Source organism: Rana temporaria, chromosome 2 (genome assembly GCF_905171775.1).
Source record: "Rana temporaria chromosome 2, aRanTem1.1, whole genome shotgun sequence".
Lineage (NCBI taxonomy): Eukaryota > Metazoa > Chordata > Amphibia > Anura > Ranidae > Rana > Rana temporaria.
Window position 1 is genome coordinate 421,985,629 of NC_053490.1, and position 25,964 is coordinate 422,011,592.

At 43.2% G+C, this 25,964-nt stretch overlaps 1 protein-coding gene across 2 annotated transcripts in view; it reads right to left on the reverse strand.

The window, feature by feature from the left end:
* Nucleotides 1-25,964, reverse strand: part of ADGRG2 (adhesion G protein-coupled receptor G2) — a 216,903-nt gene that overhangs the window by 143,935 nt on the left and 47,004 nt on the right. For both annotated transcript variants that reach the window (XM_040338220.1, XM_040338219.1), the window contains exons 2-3: nucleotides 20,144-20,262; nucleotides 2,309-2,908 (exon numbers count right to left, since the gene is read on the reverse strand). In XM_040338220.1, coding sequence (XP_040194154.1) covers nucleotides 2,309-2,908; nucleotides 20,144-20,262 — 719 coding nt within the window. The remainder of the gene's footprint in view (nucleotides 1-2,308; nucleotides 2,909-20,143; nucleotides 20,263-25,964) is intronic.

The window sequence follows — 25,964 nt, forward strand, 5'->3', positions numbered from 1 at the left end:
ACGTGCGCGACGCTGGAAGGTAAAGACTTCCACGCATGCGTCTAATCATTACGACGCATGCGAGGGAGGGGATCGGACGGATTGATCCGGTGAGTCTGTACAGACCACCGGATGAATCCGCTGGACAGGATTCCAGCGGATAGATTGCTTAGCATGCTAAGAAATTTGTATCCGCTGGAAATCCATCGGCCCGAAAAAAATCTGCATATAAATATCCGCTGGGCCGTAAACACACCACAGGATCTATCCGCTGGAACTGATCCGCGGATAAATACCAGCGGATAGATCCTCTGGTGTGTACGGGGCCTTAGGCTTGTGGAGAAACTTGACAAGCTTGCTTTGCGTACACACTGTCAAGATCAAATCTCCTCGTTCTCAAACGCGGTGACGTACAACACATACAATGGCAGGGGAAGTTTGATTCCACTGGCACAACCCTTGGGGCTGCTTTTGCTAATCTCATGTTACTGCGTGTTAAGTAAAAGTTTGGTAAGAGATGATTTGCACTTTTCAGACTGTTACAGCATGACAAATGTGCTATCTCAATTACAAACGCTACTTTTACCGAAGGTGCGCTCCCGTCTCATACTTTATTCTGAGCATGCGCGGGTTTCTTAGCATACACACGATCGTGTTTCTCGTCGAAAACCAGCCCGATGAGGAACTCGACACTCCCGTCGAGGAAAAAGAGAACTTGTTCTCTTTTTTTCTCGGCGAGTTCCTCGACAGTTTTCTCGAAGAAAAGCATACACACGACTGTTTTCCTCAGCAAAAAAGCTCTGCCACCAAGTTTCTTGATGGATTTTGTCGAGGAAAACGGTTGTGTGTACGAGGCCTTACCCTAAGGTAAAGACATATAGACAATAAGTAACATCCAATGGCAAACCCATCATTCCTCCACTCCAAGGATATCACCTCCTCCAGAGCAAGATTTCACTAGCACCGATAATCAGGTAATGGATGCCAATTCAAGAGTATATTATACCAACAGCCCACAAAAATGTCAATTATAGCTTCCACCACGACATGAGTATCATTGTTGTGGTGGAAGCTATAACTGACATTTTTGTGGGCTGTTGGTGTAATATACTCTTGAATTGGCATCCATTACCTGATTATCGGTGCTATTGAAATCTTGCTCCGGAGGAGGGGATATCCTTTGAGTGGAGGATTGCTGAGTTTGCCATTGGATGTTACTTATTGCCCATATGTCTTTACCCTAGGGTAAGAGTCAGTGTGATTGGGTGTTGGTGACGGTTTCCATCTATCACTGTTACACAGCATAAGAGCACCACTTATATTTATGAACTATTCATTAATCAAGGACTTTATTTAGTTGAGAGCTGCACCATCACTACATATCACTGTTTATTGTCTCCAACAATACATAATGTGCTAGCTTGTATATGTTAGAAGTCCTGTAATAACTTAAGTGCAATAGAATTGCATGTCATAGGGGGCTATTTACGAAAGGCAAATCCACTTTGTACTACAAATGCACTGCAAGTGAACTTGTAGTGCAAAGTAGATTTGCCTTTCGTAAAATAACCCCCATAATGTATTACTGTTGCACCTCTTTTTGACAGTGCATCATCCACGCAGACGGGAGAAACATTTGTTGTAACTAAAAATGTTCTACAGAAATTACAGACATACCCCACTTTTAAGTACACAATGGGGATTATTTATTATCGCTGGAGAGTGCAAAATCAGGCTCACTTCTGCATAGAAACCAATCAGCTTCCAGGTTTTATTACCAGGCTTAATTGGACAATCTGGGGTTAGAAGCTCATTGGTTTTTATGCAGAAGTGAGCCTGATTTTGCACTCTCCAGCGATAGTAAATAAACCCTATTGTGTACTTAAAAGTGGTGTATGCTTGTATAGTCAAGCTTACATCAGTGCTCAAATTATAGTTTACCATTTAACAAGAGTTTAGGTTTTCCCCATTACCCCTCTAAGCCTATGCATAACTCAAGGGAATAGATTTCCCCAGGGCCTTCTGGACCACTGAATAGAATTCAGCGCAGTCATATTACCCTTTAACGTCTTTTGGTGATGTTGTACACCCTTTTTTATCTGGTTTGTAAAATAAAATTTATATTTTTTATTAATCTCTGTCAATTGCTTGCCTAAAAAGTCCCAATAGTACCGGGGGGGGGGGGGGGGGGGGGGGGGAGAGATTGTACTCTTTGTTCTATATCTATATCAGGGATATTGGCAACATTATATGGCTTGCCTAGGTGATCACTTTTTTGTAACTCAAGGGAATGTGCATAATAATAAACCATAAATGAAAGAAAACTTACCGCAATGGAGAGTTAGATCTTGCTGTACCACATCTGGAATGTAGATCCAATATCCAATGTCCCATTTTATAACATCCCCATCAATGCACTTTTGAAAATAACCAATGTCATTTTTTCCCCACATCCTAAACATGTACAGTTCCCCTACCAATCCTACTGATATCGTAGAATTTGTTTCATCGAGGTTTGAACAGCCAAGAACCACATTGCCACCTCCTTGTAGCTCGGTGTAGTTTTCCAGTGTGCGTTTTTCTTCAAGAGTACCGTCAATATAGAAATCCATGTTTTGAGTTTGGGCGCTCCAGGTAATACACATTTCATACCATGTAAGCAAGTTTAGCCTTTTATAGACATTGATTGGAGTTCCAAACATCCAAATTTTTATACTGCTGCTGTCACCGAGTAAACCAATTTCATATACATTGCTTGGAGAGGATTGCAGCTTATAGGTGAAAGCAGTCCAGGGATCGGAAGAGTCTAGTTTTATATAGGTGCACAGTGTGAACTGTGTTACGTTGAGGACAGGGGAGCTCAGAGTCATGACTTTTGTACATGGTTTGTCGAAGACTGCTTTGAATTCTCCAAAATGTGCTGCCTGAGCTACAATAAATAAAGAATAGATTTTAGCAAAAAAATAACACAGTATATGTAGTCAGCTAGAGATAAAATATAAGCATGGTCTAGATCAGGGGTCTCCAAACTTTTGAAGGGACAGTTTAGGGGGGCCGGACTGTGATCACTGGGCTTAGAACAGGTCCTGATGTCAGTGGGAAAAAAAACAATGCCCTTTCTTTGGTGTCAGTGGAATCAATTGTGCCCCTTTGTTGATGTCATTGGGAGGAATAGAGCCCCATCATTGGTGTTGTACGAAAGAATTGGGCTCCATCGTTAGTGTCATCAGGCCCCATTGCTGGTGCCAATGGTAGAAATTGGGCCCCATCGGTGTCATTGGGAGGGATTATGCCCCACAGTTTGTATCAGAGAATGAAATGGTGCCCCAAGGGCCAGATAAATGCAAGTTAAGGGCCGCATCTGGCCCCCAGGTCGCAGTTTGGAGACCTCTGGTCTAGATGGATCAACTGTTCTCATGCTATGAACTCCAACACAGTTCACAATCATGCTGGTTCACTTTGTATTATTGCTGCTATCCCCAATATTGGATGGAGCAGGGTCTCTAAAAGCATAACGATGCATACTTGGAGAAACCCAATCTATACATTTATGTTCATGCATGAAATACAGTATATCTAATTGTGAAAAAATAATATAAAAAATATTATATCTTTGCAGTCCTTAGATTTGGTGGCTGCATCAGTTTTCTTTTTCTGATTTATTCCCTTTTTTTACCTAGTGATCCTGCTAGTAACTGTCCTAGGGTGACAATGCTCACTGACTGTACTTAACTAAGGACGAGCTGCACTATCACCTTAAGGAGTTTTTTTAGGACTAGAGATGTAAAATTAAGATAAATAAAGATAAGAAAAAAGAAACAAATTTGTCAGACAAATTCACCCACTTACCAGTCGATTAGGGCCAGAGAGGGCAGAAACTATCAAACTAGCAAACTAAACTGGAGCCTTTACCCTGCAGTGCCCCCTAATGGCAGAAATGCATATTTGAGAAATACAGTGTTACATGAACTGTATTCCAGGATTTGCTTGTTTTCAGCTGAGAGAACTTTCAATAATTTACGACTTTACATAAAGTCTCAGAAATCTTTCATTACGGTATTAATGTTATATAATTTGAATATAATGTCATAGATATATTACTGATTATAAAATAGCATATCCCACACTTCATTCTTTATTCAATTTTTCAAGAAGAGCTATGAAAAAAGGGAACAAAATCTGTGTTTTCTTTTTCAGTGTTTTTTCCCCCAGACCTTCCCATCTCTATTTAGGACTACAAAACTCCTCCTACCGTGCTCCATAACATAGGAGAAATGTGTCCTGTAGTGCACAGAGAAAGTTGGGAACTCTGTTGAGGCAGAGTATACAGGAAGTTATAAGCTTACAAGATTCCTGGCAGGATTTGTTTCCACTTATTTAACAGATACAACAAACACTGTCAAGCCTCGTACACACGGCCGAGGAACTCGACGTGCCAAACACATCGAGTTCCTCGGCCAGTTCTGCACTGAAGCCGCCGAGGAGCTCGGCGGGACGAGTTCTCCCATAGAACAACGAGGAAATAGAGAACATGTTCTCTATTTCCTCGCCGAGCTCCTCGTCGGCTTCCTCGGCCGAAAGTGTACACACGGCCGGGTTTCTCGGCAGAATTCAGCCAGAAACTCGGTCGGAAGCTGAATTCTGCCGAGGAAACTGGTCGTGTGTACGGGGCCTGAGTGCTAAATTTTCCAAACTAAATGGGTGAAAATTAGAGAAGTTGATTGTTAGCATTTACTGTATATTCACTTTAAAATGAACCTGTTATGAAAGAAATATGAAGTTTCCATTGTTGGGGTCATCGTAGGGTCAAAGGTTACCTGAAGTTGGACAATTGCTGGTTTGTCAAAATACTGACCTCACGCACCGCTTCAATGTGATGTAGGTAAGGTTAGTCAGCTGACGGGAAGCAAGTGTCAAACCTCAAGTCATATCCAGGGCCGGATTCCAGACAGGCCAACAAGGCCAGGCCTCGGGGCGGCACAGTATGTGCAGGGCCGGCACTGTGGCGGAGAGGACACTTTCACCACTTTCACTTCGGGAGTTCCCCCCTGTCATGTCACGGATGGTGAGAGGAGAGAAAACTGAGGGAAGTGGCGGTGAGCACCCCCCCCCCCCAGTTCTCTATGCAATTTTCGGAAGCAGCACCCCCCCCCCCCCACCTCTCAATGTCATATTCGGCAGCAGCACCCTCCCCCCCCCCGCTTCTCAGTGTCCTGCGGATAATGTCCCCCCTGTACTGCGCAGGCGGGGGCGGCATTGAAGGACCTGGCCTTGGGGCGGCAAAGGGAGTAAATCCGGGCCTGGTCATATCTGATATTAATGTGCCATTTTCAGACAAAGTAAGTAAAGCTGAATAAAGTGAAACTGTAAATGCTTCATGTGTAAGCATGCACAGTTATAATAACTAGAATAAACATTTAAATTCCCACATAAGCCCAATCATAACTAGTTTGCTGTAAGATTGGGTCATTATCATATCCTTAGAACTTTTGTGAGCAATGAATAATAGTAATATATGCTTATATATTATAATTTTTTTAAAACATATAATTTTTTTTTTTTTACATCAGCAGTTATAAATTTACATACTCAGAACACAATGACATTAAAACATCTATCTTTATGGAGAATGGTTTAAAAAATACATTTCAACAGATATCTGTTACTCAAAAAAAATATAAAGTCTCTCTAATCTCCTGCAACTGTACTTATTGTAAAGTTCTTGTAAAATGTCAAGTTAACCACTTGCCACCCGCCAATGACAGATTGACGGTGGCAAAGTGGTTGTAGAATCCTGACTGGACGTCATATGACGTCCTCAGGTAAGAATAAGGCTTACCTGTAGGTGCAACAAATATCTCCTAAACCTACACGGTTTAGCAGATATTTGCAGAAAAGACAGCACCGATGTAGACAACGGCGCAGGCGCACTGAGCATGTCGTTAATGAATGGGACATGCCGTTAGTGGCCAGCTCCCGCGCACATGCACGGGAGTGACGTCATCGTGGCTCCAGCCAGTCACAGCGCTGGAGCCGCGATACCCGGAACTCACTCCGGGTATTATGGCTGCGACAGAGGAGACCAACGAGGACGGCTGCTGGGGCTTCAATCTCAGGTAAGTACTTCATAATGAGCTAGTATGCTATGCATACTAGCTCATTATGTCTTTGTGTTGCAGGGTATTTTTTTTTTCCGTTTCGTTACAGAGGGTTTACTTCCTCTTTAAGGGGCTGCTGGGAAGCTGACAAATACTGTAGTAACTGGTGCTACTGCTAGTAAGAACCACAATTTTCTGGGTTCGCCGCCATTCACAGAATGCCTTGTATTTTTTCAATGAATGCAAAGCATTCTCTGATTGAGCAAGGGGGAGAGAAAGACTGATGAGGTCATGATCTCCCCCTTGTCCAAACAGGTGCCTGAGAATGGTGGTCGTACTGAGCAAGCAACCCTCTGCGGTTTGTGTGCAGAGGGGAAGCCGCTCGGCACATGACTTGTGGTTATCACTGTAGTAACGGTCACTACAATAGTGATTGTCAGCTTCATCAGCTGAGCCTCAGGTATGAGGTATACATACTTACATTGGGCCAAGCTGGACCAATGTAAGTATGCAATAAAGTCCAATCCTCCCTGCCCGTTCTAAGAAGGTTGGTCAGTCGGTCTGTGGTCAGATCACCTGCACCCCCAATCCCACCCCCCTGGTCGGTCATCAAGTGGGCGGGTTGCGGGCTTCTATGGGCGTCTCCTGTTTCCTCTTCTGCATCATGGTGGTTCCGCCATGCGTTTCCTCCCTCCTCCTCCTAGGCGTCCAATAGGATCGTCTGTCCTTTCAGCCAATTGGGTGACGGATCTCCCTGATTGGCCGGGAGGAGGATCAGTGTCACACAACTGTCGCTATTGTCACACAACTGGGTGCCCCCTGAGCCCACCCATTTTTAAAGCCTATTCAAGCCTTTGGCTCTAATTACTTGCTTAACCACTTGCCGACCGCTGCACGCAGATGTACGTCAACACAATGGCACGGGCAGGCAAATGGGCGTACCTGTACGTCCCTTTAAATTTGCCTCCCAAGGGGGGACGTGCCTCGCTAGTGTGCTCGCGGGTTCTGGGAACTCGATCTTCTCGGGTGGCCACCGATTGCGGTCGGCAAAAGCAGAACAGGGCGATGCCTTTGTCAACAAGGCATTCCCCTATTCTGCCTAGTGACATGTCACTGATGGCTGTTCCCCCGTGATCGGGAACGATCATCAGTGACGTGTCACTCGTAGCCACGCCCCATAACAGTAAGAATCACTCCCTAGTACTGACTTAACCCCTTCAGTGCCACCTAGTGGTTAACCCCTTCACTGCCAATGTAATTTTTACAATAATCAGTACATTTTTATAGCACTGATCGCTGTAAAAATGTGTCAAAAGTGTCCGATGTGTCCGCCATTAAGTCGCAGTCACAATAAAAATCGCAGACAGCCGCCATTACTAGTAAAAAAATAAAATAATAAAAATGCCAAATCGCTCGACCGCGCAATTGTCAGTTAAAGCGACGCAGCGCCGAATCGCAAAAAGTGGCCTGGTCTTTGGCCAGCGAAATGGTCCGGGGCTGAAGCAGTTCAAATTGAAATCCATGGTCTGGCGCCCTGCATGTAGATCAGTGGGCTGGATGCATGGGTAGGGGGGACGGCGCCTGTGCACCCCTAATGGATGGGGCGCTATTGCTTGGATCCCCTCCATTATTCATCTTTCATCCAGGCTGTAGGTAACCTGCAATGGGACTGCAGGTATGGTGCTTAAATTAAACTCCAAATTTAGCTACAAATTCTTTATAAAAGCACTGGGGTCCCTTGACTGCATAGTGCATTAGTACAACGTAAACGTAGACTTTAATCATAAGGAACAAGGCTGTTGCTGTTATTAGTTGGAAACCAGTTATTTTGTTTCTTGAGAAACCTCTATTATCTTTGAACTTTTGTTGAATTTCGTGAAAAACCTGCTTGTTCATGGCCAACCTAATTGTGGCTAAAGAAAAGAAAGTATCTTTACTGTAGATTTAGACTTGATTGCTCTTGCCTCTGCTGGTTTACGATGCATGAACGGTTGAAAGTGATGATCTCATCTTACAAACTTCTCCTGAAAAATCAATTGGTCATCTTTGAGAATTTTGTTCACTACCTTTTAAAACAAACTTAACATAAGCGCATGAATCAATGTCGCTCAGGCCCCAATCGTGCACTGCGGTGAAGGGAGGTGTGTAGTTTTTCCTTATACCGCAGAAACTTCAGCGTCCCAGGAGGCTAAAGCAATGTGAAGAAGCAGGTTTCAGGAATGTCAGAGTATTTTCTTGGATCTTAAAGAGCACAGGTGTCAAACACAAGGCCCGCAGGCCAAATCCGGCCCTCCAGGCCATTTCATGTGGCCCTCGCAGCTCTTCTGCAGCTGCCGGAGAGCTCCAGCCCCCCTCTGGTCAAGGGTGACCAGACATCCCCAGTTTCAGGGGACAGTCCCCTGATTGAGGACACTGTCCCCTGATTAAGTCTGTCCCTGGTTTTGTCCCCAGATTGGATTTAATAGGGGGCAGGGGCAATTTCAAAGAAAGTCAGTGCCTACTAGCATAGGGGGGTTGTATTTTTCCCATTATCTGTGCCCCTTTCTGATGATCATGTGCTGGTCGGAGCGGAGCGGAATATTTCTTCAGTTTTGGGCGCATGCCCATTCAGCTTCGCTCGCATGTTCTTCTGCCTTGGTTCAAATCCTGGCCATCCACCTGCCTGTCTCCTTGCCTTCCTTGGCAGAGTGATCTTCTTCCGCTCCCCATCCAGTAGTAGCCGGGGCCCGAAGAGTAAGACTTGAGAGGCTGTGAGGCGGGCGGCGAAGGGCAGAGAGTCGCTGATTTCTGCCATTACTAGTAAAGAAAAAATATGTCCCCGGATTTCATTTTAAAAATCTGGTCACCTTACTCTGGTCCTCCTTCAGACCGCTACTTTCTGCTTTCAAGCAATTCATCTAGCTTCTTCCCAGCAGCAGCATAAGGAAAGAGGGGTGCACTGTGATGTAAGGGAGAGTGGGGGACTCAACTTCTGACAGTGGGGTGGCTCTTGACATCTAATGTAAGGGGAGGGAATGCGCTGGACATCCAATCTTACAGATACAACCGGCCCTTTTGAGGGAAATCATAATGTTGATGCGGCCCCCAATGAAATTGAGTTTGACACCCTTGTTATAGAGCAGTGGTTCTCAACCTGGGGGTCGGGACCCCCTTGGGGGTCAAATGATGATTTGCCAGGGGTCACCAAATCCTGGCCTTTTTCTGAAGCCCACTCTCCCAGCCTTTTCTCGGCCACCCAGTTGTGCTGTTCCTAGAGCCCGCGCCAACCCCTCTTTGCAGCCGCCCATTCAGTTCAGGGCATGGCAGGGGGGCAGTAGACTAGAGATCCGCTGACTGGTGATGATTGTCAGGTGGAAGGGGCTGGAGGAGACCCTATCTCCTGATTTTAGCATAGGTGTCACTGCTGCGAGACACCACTGTAGTACGGGTTCCATGCTACGAAAATAATTTTACTGTTAGGGGTCCCCACAATTTGTGAAATGTTATCAATTTTTAAGCAAAGGTAGAGGCAATTATACAATGATAAATATTGTGAAACCAATGGCCCTTCAGGTTTCACTCCAGCTATCAATTTCTCACCCCAAATACTGCGAATAGATGGAATTAAAAAAGTAGCGCTTTTTTGTTCTTTTATAACTTTTTTTCTTTAAAGACACTTGATATGGCAGGTTTCTACCACACTTTGTCATTTCTAGCACTAAACATGCTCCCGTTGCATAGAGAGCATAACAGAGATTTAGCAGTCTTCTACGGTCAGTTACAAGGTAAGTGGTAGATTGTACCACATGCATTATTTTTTAATGTTTTGCACATTTTTAGAGAGTACATTAAAATTAAGTTGTGGGTTTCTTGTTTTTAAGGCTTCTTGTCCCACATGGTTCCTGTAAAATAGTAAACGTTGCATCGACAATATATCTGCCAGCGCCATCTAAACCATAATTCTCTTGACGTACTACAATTTGCATAATGCTTTAAGGATATATTTTAGTAGAATATCAGGCAGTTAAGGAAACAAAATAGACTAGAATTTGTGGATGTACGTCATATAAACACAAAAAAGGAATACATTTTGCTTGCTTCTAAACCAAACCAGACATCGCCATATTAAGGTTAATTCTATCTTCTGTAAACATGTTTCATGTACAGTATACATACTATACATGTACACTGAACACAGCTGAATCAGTCTACTGGATACAGAGCCCTAAAGAAATGTCTTCATATATCAAAGAATCATTCATTCATGAGAAATAGTCCTGGGTCTGGAATGGAAATTGTAGATTAGTACATTTATTTTAATTTGCCATAGCTGGATCCAAAAGCCACATGGTGATTGAAGGCTGTAATTTTAATGTTTCCTTTATAAATGTGGTGTTTGGCTTTCGCCCAAGTGATGACAAATTCCAACTGAACCTGAAAATTATTAGTTTATTATAATTAGATTCTGATGAATCTGGCGAAAGCTGCAAGTTTTTACAACGTTCAATGTGTACTTTAAAGAAAGAACTGTGCTCAGGAAATTGATGTCATATAATAGATGTTATAGGGTATGTGAACCCTGTCTTCCTTAAAAAGGTTAAAACAATTTTTAATGACAAATCTAACGTAAAACAAAAACAAAAAGACATTGTAAATATCTTTACTATTGTATGCAACTGGTCACATGACCACTATGCATGAGAGTCTCATGAGGCTCCAAGTGGTGGTGATTGGTGTGGAAACCAGTTTCTTCTGACAGCACATATCCCAGCCGCTATCATTCAAACTAGGTGGGGTTGTGTCAGCAGCAGTCTGATCACAAGAGAGCAAGCAAAGCATCCTGTAATCCCTACACGATCAGAAAGTCGTACAAAAAATACCGCTTTCGAACCGATCATACGATAACCTGATTGTTAGTACACAGCTTTTGCCCACATTTTTTCAAATGGGCAAACACAAACATTTTTCTCGTACGATTTTTGTTTACTCAGTATATTTTCATAGAAAATACAATAAAAATACAATACATTACATCACTTTCGGATTTTTATTCTGTCATACGAGAATTTACGTAGCAACCTCTATATTTTCAATATGGGGAGTAGCATACAAAAAGAAAAACGGATGATTATTCATCCGATAATTTCATTGTGTGTACTAGACTTAAAGGGGTTGTAAAGGTACAATTTTTTTTCCTTTACCTCAGTGCAGTCCTCCTTCACTTACCTCATCCTTCCATTTTGCTTTTAAATGTCCTTATTTCTTTTGAGAAATCCTCACTTCCTGTTCTTCTGTCTGTAACTCCACACAGTAATGCAAGGCTTTCTCCCTGGTGTGGAGTGTCGTGCTCGCCCCCTCCCTTGGACTACAGGAGCGTCAGGACGCCCAATAACACACAGCTCCTTTCTCTATCTGCAACGTAGATAGTGTCCTGACTCTCCTGTAGTCCAAGGGAGGGGGAAGGCACAACACTCCACACCAGGGAGAAAGCCTTGCATTACTGTGTGGAGTTACAGACAGAAGAACAGGAAGTGAGGATTTCTCAGAAGAAATAAGAACATTTAAAAGCAAAATGGAAGGATGAGGTTAATGAAGGAGGACTGCACTAAGGTAAAGGAAGCTATTTAGGAAAAGAAAATTGTACCTTTACAACCCCTTTAAGCAGATAGCAGGGTTGGGCAGGGGGGATATATCATCTGCATTCTAACCATGAAGGTACAGGCTCACTGTGCATGTGCACAATGTCTTGTAGCTCCCAGGAAGATGCCAGAGGTGAACACTGACCATGCAAGGATGCATTAAGTAAACATTAATGGAGGGGACTGGCAGGGTCAACTAGGTGTGTAAAGTCTAAAACTTGCTTTAGACTTACTATGAATAAGGGGATAAAGGAAACCAATCCCCATATATATACGTTAAGGTGCGAATACACTTTAGGTCTTCAACATGTATTTATCTTTATTAAGAGTATGTTTTGCAGAGCCAATAAAAGCAACAATAAATTATTCACACAACTTATAAAGCCAAAGAATATGTTGCTAACCAAAAGCAGCTGAGCTACTTTGGGAAACAAATACAAAATGTCTTTAACAAACTGCGGCCCGGGAGCCGGATATGGCCCTTTGACCCCAAAGCACCCTCTCAATGTTAAGGGCATGGGGCCTCGTATGGTTCAGGAGGGAGGGGCGCTTGCTCGTCCCCCCCCCCCATCCTGACCTCCGGCTACATGCTCGGATAAGGATCCGGTATGAATTTTCGCGGGGACCCCCACAACAATTTTTTTGTACATTTTGGCGTGGAGTTCCCCTTAAAATTCATAACAGACCCAAAGTGCCTGGTATGGACTGGCAGGGGGGGGGGGGGCTACACTGTTTTTTTCCTTGATTTATCATCTATATTGCCAGGGGTTGGCAATACAGCCGAAAACAAGTTTAAATTACATTTTTTCCTTTCAAAATGTCATTTTGCTGTGGCACTGTTCTGCCCATTGCACAGATGCACCACTTTATAGGCGGGCTAAGGGGATCCCCCAAGTACGATATTTAAAGGAATCTTTCATTTTTAGTGTTTCACTATAAGGATTATTAAACTCATTGCTCCTTAAAAAAATGGTTGTTTTAAAACCTTTTTTTGCATTGATACATGTCCCCTGGGGCAGGACCCGGGTCCCCATACACTTTTTATGGCAATAACTTGGATATAAGCCTTTAAAATTAGCACATTGATTTTTCATGTTCGTGTCCCATAGACTTTAACAGGGTTCACATGTTCGCTAGAAACCTTTGCCTGTTCGTGTGTTCTGTTGTGAATGGAACTGGGGGGTGTTCGACCCAACCCTAGTTGAAAAAAAGGTTGGTTGTTACTTGGAGTGAAATTATAGTTTTACTTTACAGGGAAAGTATAGTGTATTCTCAGTGAGCATGTTTTTAGTTATTGCAATTATTCACACTTTTGCATATTTCTTTCATTATTTTGTATTGTTTTTTATTAAACTATGTCATGTTGCCATTTCTTACTTTAAAGCTCACCCTCCTAAACCCACTTATACTTACCATCCATGCCACAAAATACCTGGTGCTTCTAGGTTTGGTGGGGAATGTAACACCCTTTCACGACTCAATGCCTCATACACACGACCGGTTTTCCCGTCGGAAAAACTGCGATGAGAGCTTTTGGCCGGGAATTCCAACTGTGTGTATGCTCCATCGCAGTTTTCAGACGGGAAAATTGCTGGAAAAAAAAAAAGAACGGATCTCTTTTTTAACGTCAGGAAAAAATCATAGCGGGAAAACCGTTTATCTGTATGCTTTTCCGATGGTGTAAAAACATGCATGCTCGGAATCAAGTATGAGACGGTAGTGCTCGTTCTGGTAAAACTAGCGTTCGTAATGGAGATAGCACATTCGTCACGCTGTAAGTGACTGAAAAGCACAAGGCTGAAAAGCGCAAATCATCTCTCACCAAACTTTTACTAACACGAGGATCAGCAAAAGCAGCCCAAAGGGTGGCACCGTTGGAATTGAACTTCCCCTTTATAGTGCCATCGTACGTGTTGTACAGAAGAATGGGAACGGGCAGGTAAGTTTACTTTATCACAAAAGAGACAAAGCTTGTTAGTTTTTACCTTTATCTTAATTTTAACATAAAGTATGGTGAACCGAGGACAGGAAGCAGAAGAGCTCTCAGCAGTCTTGCTTACACACCATCAGTCAAAAATTCGATATCGCCAAATTGCGGTAAAACTACGACGGTCCATCGGTCTGTTTTCATCGGACAAACCGATCGTGTGTACACGGCTTAACTCCATGTTACTTCTTAACCCTAATACAAACTTTGTTCAACTTTAGCTTCTTTATACATTTTTGTAAAACTACAAACCACAGCTGTCCTTTAAAGCAGAAAATATACGCTGGTATTTTTGACAGCATCAGGCATACAGGGTTAATTTTAATTTTAATCTACAGCAGAAGTTCATAGGGCAATAAACCTACACTGTAAGACAGATAAAGCAACTTCACAGAGGGGAATCTGTGACTAAAGTCAATCCTGAGGTTTGACTTCAACACTTTCGTTTCTCTTAGCATAGGGTGACCAGACATCCCCAGTTTCAGGGGACAATCCCCTGATTGAGGACACTGTCCCCGGACCAAGTCCGTCCCTTGTTTTTGTCCCCAGATTGGATTTAATAGGGGGCAGGGGCAATTTCAAAGACAATCAGTGCAGAATTAAAATAGGGGGGTTGTATTTTTCCCATTATCTGTGCCCCTTTCTGATGATCATCTGCTGGTCGGAGCGGAGGGAATATTTCTTCAGCTCCGCTCGCATGTTCTTCTGCCTTGGCTCAAATCCTGGCCAGCCACCTGCCTATCTCCTTGCCTTCCCTGTGATCTTCCTCCTCTCCCCATCCAGTAGTAGCCGGGGCCCAAAGAGTAAGACTTGAGAGGCTGTGAGGCGGGCGGCGACGGGCAGAGAGTCGCTGATTGCCGCCATTACTAGTAAAGAAAAAATATGTCCTCGGATTTCATTTTAAAAATCTGGCCACCTTATCTTAGCAGCCTCTCTAATATGGTCCCCTTCTACCCCAGGTACAGTGGGTTGCCATTACTATTGTTACACCACAGGCACAATGTTATTTAACCTATGTATGTAGCCCCCCTCCCACACCTGTACGCACTCAGCCCCCCCCACACCTGTACGCACTCAACCTCCCTCTACAACTGAACGCACCCAGGCCCCCCACACCTGTACGCACTTAGCCTACCCCCCACATCTTTATGCACTCAGCCCCCATCACACCTGTACGCACTCAGCTTCCTCCTCACAGCTGTACATACGCACTGAGCCCCTCTCACATGTGTATATATGTCTGCCACCACAAACACACATCTGTAAACACACACACAGCTCTGGTCTCCCTGTACACAAACAGCCCCCTCCCTTTACTTATATATGCAGCCCCCACTTGTAAAGGTGGTCTTCTTAGTCCCAGCTCTTGTTTACACATGTTGTTCACTCAGCCCCCTACTAAGCCCCACGCCTTCACACCTGTACACACTCACCTCCCTCACACTTGTACACACTAAGTTTCCCCTCACACCTATACATACTCAGCTCCCCTAACACCTGTACATACTCAGCTCCCCCTCACACCTGTACACATTCACCTCCCTCACACTTGTACACACTAAGTTCCCCCTCACACCTATACATACTCAGCTCCCCTTCACACCTGTACACACTCAGCTCCCCCTCACACATGTACACACTCGGCTTTCCCCAACACCTGTACAAACTCAGCCCCTCTTCACACCTGTACGTACTCAGCCCCCTCCTCAAACGTTTACACATCCAGCCACCCCACACCCGTACACACTCAGCCCCCCTCACCTGTACACACTCAGCCCCCCTAACACCTGTACACATCCAGCCCCCTCACACATGCGAACATTCAGCCCCCCACCCTCACACCTGTACACACACAGCCCCCCACATCTGTACACATTCAGAGTGACTCCCTCACGCTTGTACACATTCAGCCCCCCTTACACCTGTACACACACACGCATATCTGATCCCCCTGTATACAAACAGTCCCCTCCCTTTACATATACACACAGCCCCCACTTGTAAAGGTGGTCCTCCTAGTCCCAGCTCTTGTTTACACATGTTGCTGAGAAATAGAGATGAGCTGGATTCAGGTACAGTCCAGAATACAGTACAGACAGCACACAAGGTGTGCACCTGCAGGAAATAGCCAGAGGTGGCAGTAATGAGCCTGATGTATTGACACATAGCAGCAGGTACTGACTCTTCTGTAGTGCAAAGAATATAGAAAGCTAGCAGACCACAAAGCACCCCTGCACCAGCCCCTACCCTCTCCCAGCCCTGCCAGGTAGCCAGGCCCCCTACAAGTGTATAGTCTGCCCCCCCTGATGGTGGCACTGTAAGCACCCCCTGGGAGTGGCATTCCGGGGGTGCTCTGTCTATCATTCTACCTCATTGTGAGATAGGTGTATATGTGTAGCACTTACACAATGTCAATCATAATAAACAACATTGGAAAAAATGAATGCAAATAAATGTGTCCTTCAAACAAACAACAATAGTTAACAGATATGCATCAACTGTGTAACGACTGGCAGAAATGTTATATATATAACAAAGTCCATATATGATGACGTTTAACCAAGTGAATGAGTGAAATATCAAAAACAGCAATAAGTGACTTCCTCTGTGTGTAGTATTGACCTGCCACCAGAGAAAATGCAGGCTTACCGGAACAATTGGACTTATGTGGACATACGTCACCAAAAGTCAAAACAGGCTTGTAAAGACTGTGATCATAGATGATCGATGGAAGGATCGTGGTTTAAACGAACATCATAGCCTCTGCTAGGCGGAAAAATGCAATATAGCCAGACCTGTGATGGAGGGTGGGGTCCCCAAACTGGTTTTATTTTATTGCTGTTTTTGATATTTCACTCATTCACTTCATCATATATGGACTTTGTTATATATATATATAACATTTCTGCCAGTCGTTACACAGTTGATGCATATCTGTGAACTATTGTCGTTTGTTTGAAGGACACATTTATTTGCATTCATTTTTTCCAATGTTGTTTATTATGATTGACATTGTCTAAGGGCAACACATATACACCTTTTTTGTCTTTTTGCTTTTTTCAAATCAGCCATGTTAGCAGCTACACTTCACATTGGCAGCGTAGTGTTAATTACATTTTACCTCATTGTGAGAAAAGGCACTTTGGCCACACGTTTTGGCCAAGACCAGGGCAATTTTTGATACCAGGCTTCACTTGGTACTTATATGTTTTTACTCAGGCCTCGTACACACGACCGAGAAACTCGACTGGCGAAACACATCGTTTTGCTCGTCGAGTTCCTTGTTAGGCTGTGGAGGATCTCGGCGAGCCAAATTTCTCCATTGCCGTCGAGGAAAAAGAAGACATGCTCTCTTTTTGGCTCGACGAGATCCTCGACAGTTTCCTCGTCAAAAAGTGTACACACGACTGGTTTCCTCGGCAAAAAAAAAGTTTCTTGCTGTTTTTTGCCGAGAAACTTGGTCGTGTGTACGTGGCTTCACTGTCTGTCATTGCCTTTTTTGTGTCACCTTTTCACTCAAGTATTGTAGAATGTGGGTCCTGAAGCCTAGGGGAGGATTCGTGACCGTTTCTTCCTACCCTGCTTTGGGGGGCAGCTGCCTTTCCCAGTGCTTGTTATGCAGCTTCAGCTGATCGTAGGGAGCAGGGTCTGATGGGCATTGTGGCTAGGAGGATGTGAGTGTGCCTTATCCCTGCCAGGAGTCCTCTCTTTGGTAGTGAACGATTTGACACACTCTAGTAAACTTTTTTTTTTTCAAATAACAGTTTTAATTGATCTTTTAGAAAAAAAAACAGTCAAACAGTGGTACAAAAATGGCAAGTAGACATAGGCAGAATTAAAACGAGAACATTTTGTGTTTGTGTGTGTTTGTGTGTGTGTTCCCATGCAATTTTTTGTTTCACTTTAATGTATTGTTTTTGTGCGCTAAACTTCAGGCTGAGAATTTTTTTTTTTAGTATAAAAGGATTTCACAACACGTGACATTTTGAGTGAAATAGAATGTCAAAGTTATATGTAAAGCTCATACATTCATTGGTTATGTGTTCATTTCTTTCCTGAGGGATTCCAAGAAAATAGGGTTTGGAATGTATGTATTGTCCCACCCCATAATAACTAACATTTACACTAAATACAGCCACATTCCAATTCTTCTCAAACATTCAGAAAGGATACTTTCTGAACAAAGCATTGTCGGCATGTGACGCATTTTTGATGTGGCAAGAACCTGTGTTTCTGCTTAACAGTAACCAAAGCGGTACACACCTGTGTATTGTCTGAGAATAATGTATTCAGTATATTTAGTAGTGACGGTCCAGATGAGTATGATGAGACAGTTCTGCCGAAGGTTCCCACCTTGCAATGAGGAACTAACATACCGGTACTTACATTTACTAGTAACATTTATTTGTTTTGTACTGCATTGTATCACAACATATCATGCTTCTATTTATTAGTATATCCATTATATATTTCCCTGAAGTTCTTGCTGAATAGAAATAATCTTTGTCTGCAAATATTACCTAACAGACTGGCTAAAGTTCAACAAGATATTGATTAAGCACATTACCGCACCTTAGCACTTCTCAACTCTCCTCAAAGCAGATGCCACTACATTCTTCAGTAGGGTGTATACAGAATACTGTTGACGAATAAAATGTACATCTGAGCCAGGTATTATTATTTTTAATGTGTTTTTTTTTTAATTTTATATATTTTTTTACTTTTTTGGATAAAAAAAGGAAGAGAATTCTGTAAAGTTAAAGTTGCCGCCTTTAACCCCATTGTGGAGGTCCCCCTTCATTTCCTTCACCTGTGACCCCAGGACGAAACGTTTAGGGGAATGGGAGTCACCAGCACAGAAAGACAGACAGTGATGAAAACCTCACAGAGATCATCACCTTTCCCTACTCTTTTATAACATGTTATTGTTGCTATCTCTGCTCTGTTTGGAAAGATTTGTTATCACTGACTGCCCCTGGGACACTAAGGCCGCGTACACACGGTCGATCCATCCGATGAGAATGGTCCGACGGACCGTTTTCATCGGTTCACCGCTTAAGTGGCCTGATGGTCTGATGTGCGTACACACCATCAGTTCAAATGATCAGGTCAGAACGCGGTGACGTAAAACACACAACGTGCTGAAAAAACGAAGTTCAATGCTTCCAAGCATGCGTCGACTTGATTCTGAGCATGCGCGGGTTTTGAACCGATGCTTTTGTGTACTATCCATCGGTTTGATTTTAAAGCAAGTTCTATAATTTTTGTCCGAAGGGCAACAGACCGATGGGCCATACACACGGTCGGTTTGGACCGATGAAACTGGACTTCAGGCCGTTTTCATCGGTTTGGATCGACCGTGTGTATGCGGCCTTAGAGTGAAGGTGAATCTTTCCAGTGGGAAAAACACAGCAAAAAAACAAAAAAAACAGAGGTTCCTCAGTCTATCCAAAGTTAAACTTAAAGGGGTTGTAAAGGTACAATTCTTTTTCCCTAAATGGCTTATCCCTAATCCCTAATATTCCTATCCCTAATATCGCTAATGTAAGCATAGACAGCAATATAAACCTGACAATGGTAATAATCCCTCTCCAGTCTATCCAAAAATGAATAAAAATGAATAAAAAAAAATGTTTGCCTTTAGTCAGGGCCACTGATAAGGCAGTACAACCGGACCTCCTGTACCGGGTCCATACCCCATCAGTTGAAAAGGGAGGCCTGGGCACCTGTCAAGCAGGAGGGCCAGCTGTACTGCCTAAATTGCTGAAACCGATCCCCTTGGGGCTCCCCCTTCAGCGCTGCAAGTTTCACCTTCTCTCCCTCCCTCTGGATGCGCTTCAAGGGGATCCATCCAAGTATCTGTGCCTCCACCCCCTGATTTCTGGGCCCCCCCTGTGTGTCAGAGGGCTCTGGCCACATAAACAAACCACTGATTCCCACTGTACAGGAGGCCACAGCACTCATGTAAATGAGACCCAAGATCTCATTTACACACAAAGCTTTATTAATTAACTAAATTCAATTTTATCTTTTAGCTTTAGCAGGACGTTGTCTGTGTTTGTGTCCACTTTGTGTTTAGCAAAAAAATTTATTTGATATTTTCAGGTGGGGGGCACAAAATATCCAGGGTAGTTCTTTGCCTATAGCCACAAATCTATTGTGCCAAATGCTAAATCAAACCTTGGATCCAAGACTTGGTTATGCTATCTCAGAGATGGTTCCAGACCAAAATTGCTAAAATTCTACAGCTGACATGAACTTTTTCAATAAAGCAGTACAAGGAGTAATGGTGACATTTATAGCGCTGTAACCCACCATTTTTCCTAGATCTGGTGTCAGGTGAAATTAAATCGTATATGTATGTGTGGATTACTTCACCTTTCGCTGTAACAATGCTCTAAACATTATCATGTCACATGTATATAGATGACTTTCTTGTGACTGAGCTTTGTATTACTTACCTATTCCTTGGGTTGTCAAAATGTACAATAATATCCATATTAGCTGAATAGGTTTACATTTCACAAGAGGATATTTGCTTTTCCCAGTAAATGCATGCAGAAAGCCATGTAGCAACATCCTGAAAGACACAAACAGTTATAAATTAATTAGTACTTGCCCATTTCAAAATGACCTATGCTAGAAATTGATCAATAAAACCATACATTCCATGATGCAATCCAGTACAATCAGAGCAGACCAAGCATTGATTGACTTAATGGTTCCAATGGAAATTTTCTAGCCATTTATTGCCCCTCCCCCTCGCCATATATGTTAACGTGTATGTAAAGTATAGCCAAAACATTTTTTTTTTGGTCTTGGATAAAATGGGGGTAGGTTTAAACCCCTGCCAGGTTTTTCATTTTACGATCTGTTTACCACTGGGTTGATTTCCTATGACTTCTTGTCCCAGAGACACAACAAGACGTTGGAGGAAATCCCCCAAATTCCCTCCTTAGACAGTTGTCCTCAGAACACATGTCCCCATGTGTTTCTATTTGACATTTTCCCCCATATCAATTTCTCCTGAGCTCTTGTTCTGGGAAAATTTTGGATTTCATAAATGTTTTTTTCTTCATCTGTGACAGAGGACCCAAGTAAAAATAGAAGGATGAATCTACCCAATGGACACACAGACAGCATTAAAACTTGAAAGAGGGTCAAAAGGTGGCCACATACTGTAAACAGCTTGGATGGAGAAACCTCCTCTGCTACCGTGTTTCCCCGAAAATAAGCCGGGTCTTATATTAATTTTGGCAACAAAAAACACAGTAGGGCTTATTTTTGGGGTAGGTCTTACCATGCAATGTGCCGTCTTCTCTTCCCCTCTCTCGACCTGCCTGTTAGGAATCCCCAGTGTGAACTTAGTTAAAATGCTTGTAAAATCTTGTAATCCACTCTATTACTGTAGTATATAATGTACAATGTGTGTATTTCTGTAATATAATTGTGCCAAATACCTTCATTATAGCACCGCTCTGCGCTTTTGTGACCTGCCGGAGCTCTCTTCCCTGCATTTATGTTACAGAAACACACACATTGTACATTGTGTACTACTGTAATAGAGTGGGTTATAGGATTTTAAACTAGGGCTTATTTTCGGGTAGGGCTTATATTGCAGTCCTCCTGGAAAATGATGCTAGGTCTTATTTTAGGGGTAGGTTTTATTTTCGGGGAAACAGGGAAGCTTTTGTGGTCTGACAGCTGACAGTGCACCCGCCAGAATATTCTGGCACCTGACAGAATACCCAATAGCCAAACAGTGGCTGCATCTGATTGGATGCAGCCGTTGTTTGGCCAACAATTTTCCAACCCAGCTCCTTCGATTTTCAGATCAAAGGATGCCTGGTGAGAAGGTACCAACAAGGCCACCTGGACCAAATTGACTCTACTCCTTCTGCAGTCAGCTAACCCTTCTTCAGTCTGCACAAAACTAAAGAATAGGTTTTGTTTAGAGATACATTTAAAATGTGTTTTGAAAAGAAACTGTACTGAATTCGTATTAAACAATAAGGGGCTATTTATAAATGTTTTCCTTGGGACTACATCCCTGCGGAAAGACGCTGAATAATCCCCAGCCAGAACGGCTCGGATGATGGGGGCAAGCTTACCGAGGAGGAACAGGAAGTGAGAAATTCAGACAAAGAAAAAAAACATTTAGAAGGGAAATCAAAGTAAATAAAAAACGAACCTTTACAACCCCTTTAACAGTATAACTAATTCCTAGCAGTTAATGCTATATTTTATTGGCTTTTGCCTATACTATACTTTTAGAAGAGAGCTCAGAAACTATATACATGTTGCACTGCGTATCCAATACAGTATTATGAGATGACTCAGGGTTCTTCACATAATAGGTATTGTTACACATTATAATGAATGAGTCCTTAAGTAAGCCTATAAAAAAACCTAGACTAATCAAACAAAGGACATTAAATAAAAAAACAAAAACAAAAGGTTACCGTCAATAAAAAAAACACACAAGAAAGTGACCAGTAGACTCAAATGTATTAAGTGCCTTTTCAATGTATTTTAATTTCTTCCATCAAGTATTGTACTCATACCATCATAGATCCCACTGCACTGGAGCATAACCTCTTGAAATTCTGATAGCTTAATTCTGCAAATTCTTCAATAAAAATGTTTAAATAGAAAAGTGACCAGTAGATCCAGAGAGATACAAGTGGATAATGTTATTTGCAAATGTTTGCTATTTCCATTATCCAGTAACAGGGCATGCACATGGGCACATTCCTCCTTACATGCGTATTTTGGGGTCTGGGAACCCCTGGTGCTGTGTACAGCTTCCCATAGACATGAATAGGTGTAGGTGGATGTACACAGGTATGTGCCTCTACTTGCGTAAAGTGGTCTATGCGTACAGACGTAAGATCCTGAATGAAGATCAGGGGCTTCAGGCCACTGAAATATGCCAGAATGCTAACACCGCGAGCCCTAAATGTCTAGTATTGCCTCACCTCCTCTACCTGTCACTTCCCGATCCTTTCTACTAAACCCTTACGGCTTGTTCACACTTGACTAAGTTTTAAATGCTTAAAGGGGTTGTAAAGGTTCATTTTTTATTTTCTAAATAGGTTGCATTGTTGGTTCACTTACCTTTTCCTTCAATTTCCCTTCTAAATGTTTTTTTTCTTTGTCTGAATTTCTCACTTCCTGTTTCTCCTCAGTAAGCTTGCCCCCATCATCCGAGCCGTTCTGGCTGGGGGTTAGTCAGCCAGAACAGCTTACTGATGAGGAACAGGAAGTGAGAAATTCAGACAAAGAAAACAAAGAAAAAAAACATTTAGAAGGGAAATAGAAGGAAAAGGTAAGTGAACCAACAATGCACTAGCTTTGGAACCGATTTAGAAAATAAAAAACAAACCTTTACAACCCCTTTAAAGGGGAGCTACGGTCACAATTTTTTTTTTGTTACCTAGTATTAAACGTCACATTAATTGCACTTAAATAACGCCAATCAATCACTAAAGTATTTTAGAAACTTGCCTTGTTAGCAGCAGTGAAGGATCTGGCCATTGCCATTCTATGTGTGGGCATCTGAAGCCCAGTACATTTTTCTTCGGTGGAGAGGTGCATGCTGGGCATTAGAGCGACGCTCGTAGCCGAGTTTGTTTGTGCCAATGACAACGGGTGGAGGAGGAACGTCCCGCCCCGTTATTATGACCACATAGATAACACAGATGCGTGCCTCTCTCTCTCTCTCTCTCTCTCTCGTGCTGCTTGTTTAATAAGAAGTAAGGGCTTTGTGCCCTTTTTGAACATGGCGCGGTAAACAGCCGTGATCGCGTAATTTTCAGTTTTAATATTCCGTGATTTTTGGGCACAGAAGAGCGCACAGTCTCCTGGGAAATGATGACACTAATTTCCCAGGAGTCTGTGCGGCTTAGTGAGCAGAGGAGAAGGACCGCGGTCCAGGAAGAAGGAAGATTAGAAAATCTGCTTAGCGACAAGCTAATCCAGGGAAGTAAATTATTATTTGTTTTGCATAACTTTATTAAACGGTTTAAAAGGAACATATTGACGAAAAGTGTGATTTTAGGGTGGAGCTCCGCTTTAAGGTTTGAACATGCACTACAGACAGATTTAGCCATTGTTATATATAATGCCGCGTACACACAATCATTTTTCGGCATGAAAAAAAATTAGTTTTTAAAAATGTAATTTAAAATGATCGTGTGTGGGCTTCACATAATTTTTCAGGTTCTGAAAAACGACAAACATTTTTTTCGAACATGCTGCATTTTTTAACAACGTTTTAAACAATGTCGTTTTTCAGGTTGTAAAAAATGATCGTGTGTGGGCTAAAACGACGTTAAAAACCCACGCATGCTCAGAAGCAATGAGACGGGAGCGCTCGTTCTGGTAAAAATACCATTCGTAATGGGGTAAGCACATTCATCACACTGTAACAGACAGAAAAGCGTGAATCGTCTTTTACTAACATGGAATCGGCTAAAGCAGCCCCAAGGGTGGCGTCGTCCACATGGAACTTCCCCTTTAGGCCCCGTACACACGAGGAGACATGTCCGACGAAAACGGTCCACGGACCGTTTTCATCGGACATGTCTCCTGGGAGCTTTTGGTCTGATGTGTGTACACACCATCAGACCAAAATCCCAGCGGACAGAGAACGCAGTGACGTAGAAGACACCGACGTTCTCAAACACGGAAGTGCAATGCTTCCACGCATGCGTCGAATCAATTCGCGGGATTTCGGGACGCTGGTTACACGTCATAACCAGCGGACATGTCTGATTAGGTGTACTAACCATCGGACATGTCCGACGGACATGTTTCCAGCGGACAAGTTTCTTAGCTTCTTAAAGCGGTGGTTCCCCCTTAAAAACAACTTTTTTTTATTCCACTGCCCCCCCACATTCCATCACGATTAAGGCTATTATTTTTTTTTTCCTGCTGTACATACCTTAGTACAGCATCTTCACCTGTGCATCCGGGTTGCGAGTCCCGCGGGAGTGGGCGTTCCTCACATGCTGTTGATTGACGTTTTGCTCAAAAACGAGCTCCCCCCTGTCGCGTAAGCCGCGTCACGGTTGGCGAAAGGAGCCGAACGGCGAGTCGGCGCTATACTGCGCATGCGCATCGCCGTTCGGCTCCTTTCGCCAATCGTGACGCGCCTTACACGACAGGGGGAGAGCTTGTTTTTGGGCAAAACGTCAATCAACAGCATGTGAGGAACGCCCACTCCCGCGGGACTCGCAACCCGGATGCACGGGTGAAGATGCTGTACTAAGGTATGTACAGCAGGAAAAAAAAAATAATAGCCTTAATCGTGATGGAATGTGGGGGGGCAGTGGAATAAAAAAAAGTTGTTTTTAAGGGGGAACCACCGCTTTAAGAAACTTTTGTCCGCTGGAAACCTGTCCGCTAGGCCGTACACACGGTCGGACATGTCCGCGGAAACTGGTCCGTGGACCAGTTTCAGCGGACATGTTCGACCGTGTGTACGCGGCCTTAGAGTGCCGTCGTACGTGTTGTACGTCACCGCGCTTTGCTAGAGCATTTTTTAAAAATGATGGTGTGTGGGCAACGTCGTTTTAATGATGAAGTTGGAAAAACTTTATTTTTTCTACATGCCGAAAAACATTGTTTTTTTTTTTCATGACAAAAAATTATTGTGTGTACATGGCATAACGTCTTTATAAATAAAACCAAGGTTCACTAACAAAAATATTGCTTTTTGCACGCAGAAATATATATAAAAAAAATAAAAAATAAAACCTGTAAACTCTATTGGCTGTAATGCCATTGCACATATTACCTAAATATATATTGTCAACATTAAATATTAAGAAAAAAATAAGAAAAGCCTTTTTCCTAATGAATATTTTCTTAGTAGATGCTCCCTAATTATTATTACGTGGTAGTGCTGTGTTAATTTTGATGTCAATTTTAATTTAGTTTTAGTTATACAGTAGGTGCACGCGATATTGTGTCAATCTCGCTCCCTTTCTCGGCGAGATTGAGCACCTACGAGCCCCAGCGCTCCCAGATTCCGATAAGCCTCCCGCCCGCATACCCCGACAACCAACGGCCAGGGTTGTCGGGAAGGGGCCCTGTCCTCATCAACATGGGGACAAGGTGCTCTGGGGTGGGGGGGCCCCGCTGTGCGCCCCCCTGCCCCAGAGCACCCAACCCCCCCATGTTGAGGGCATGCAGCCTGGTACGGCTCAGGAGGGGGGGGCGCTCGCTCGTCCCCACTCCTTTCCTGGCCGGCCGGGTAGCGTGCTTTGGATACGGGTC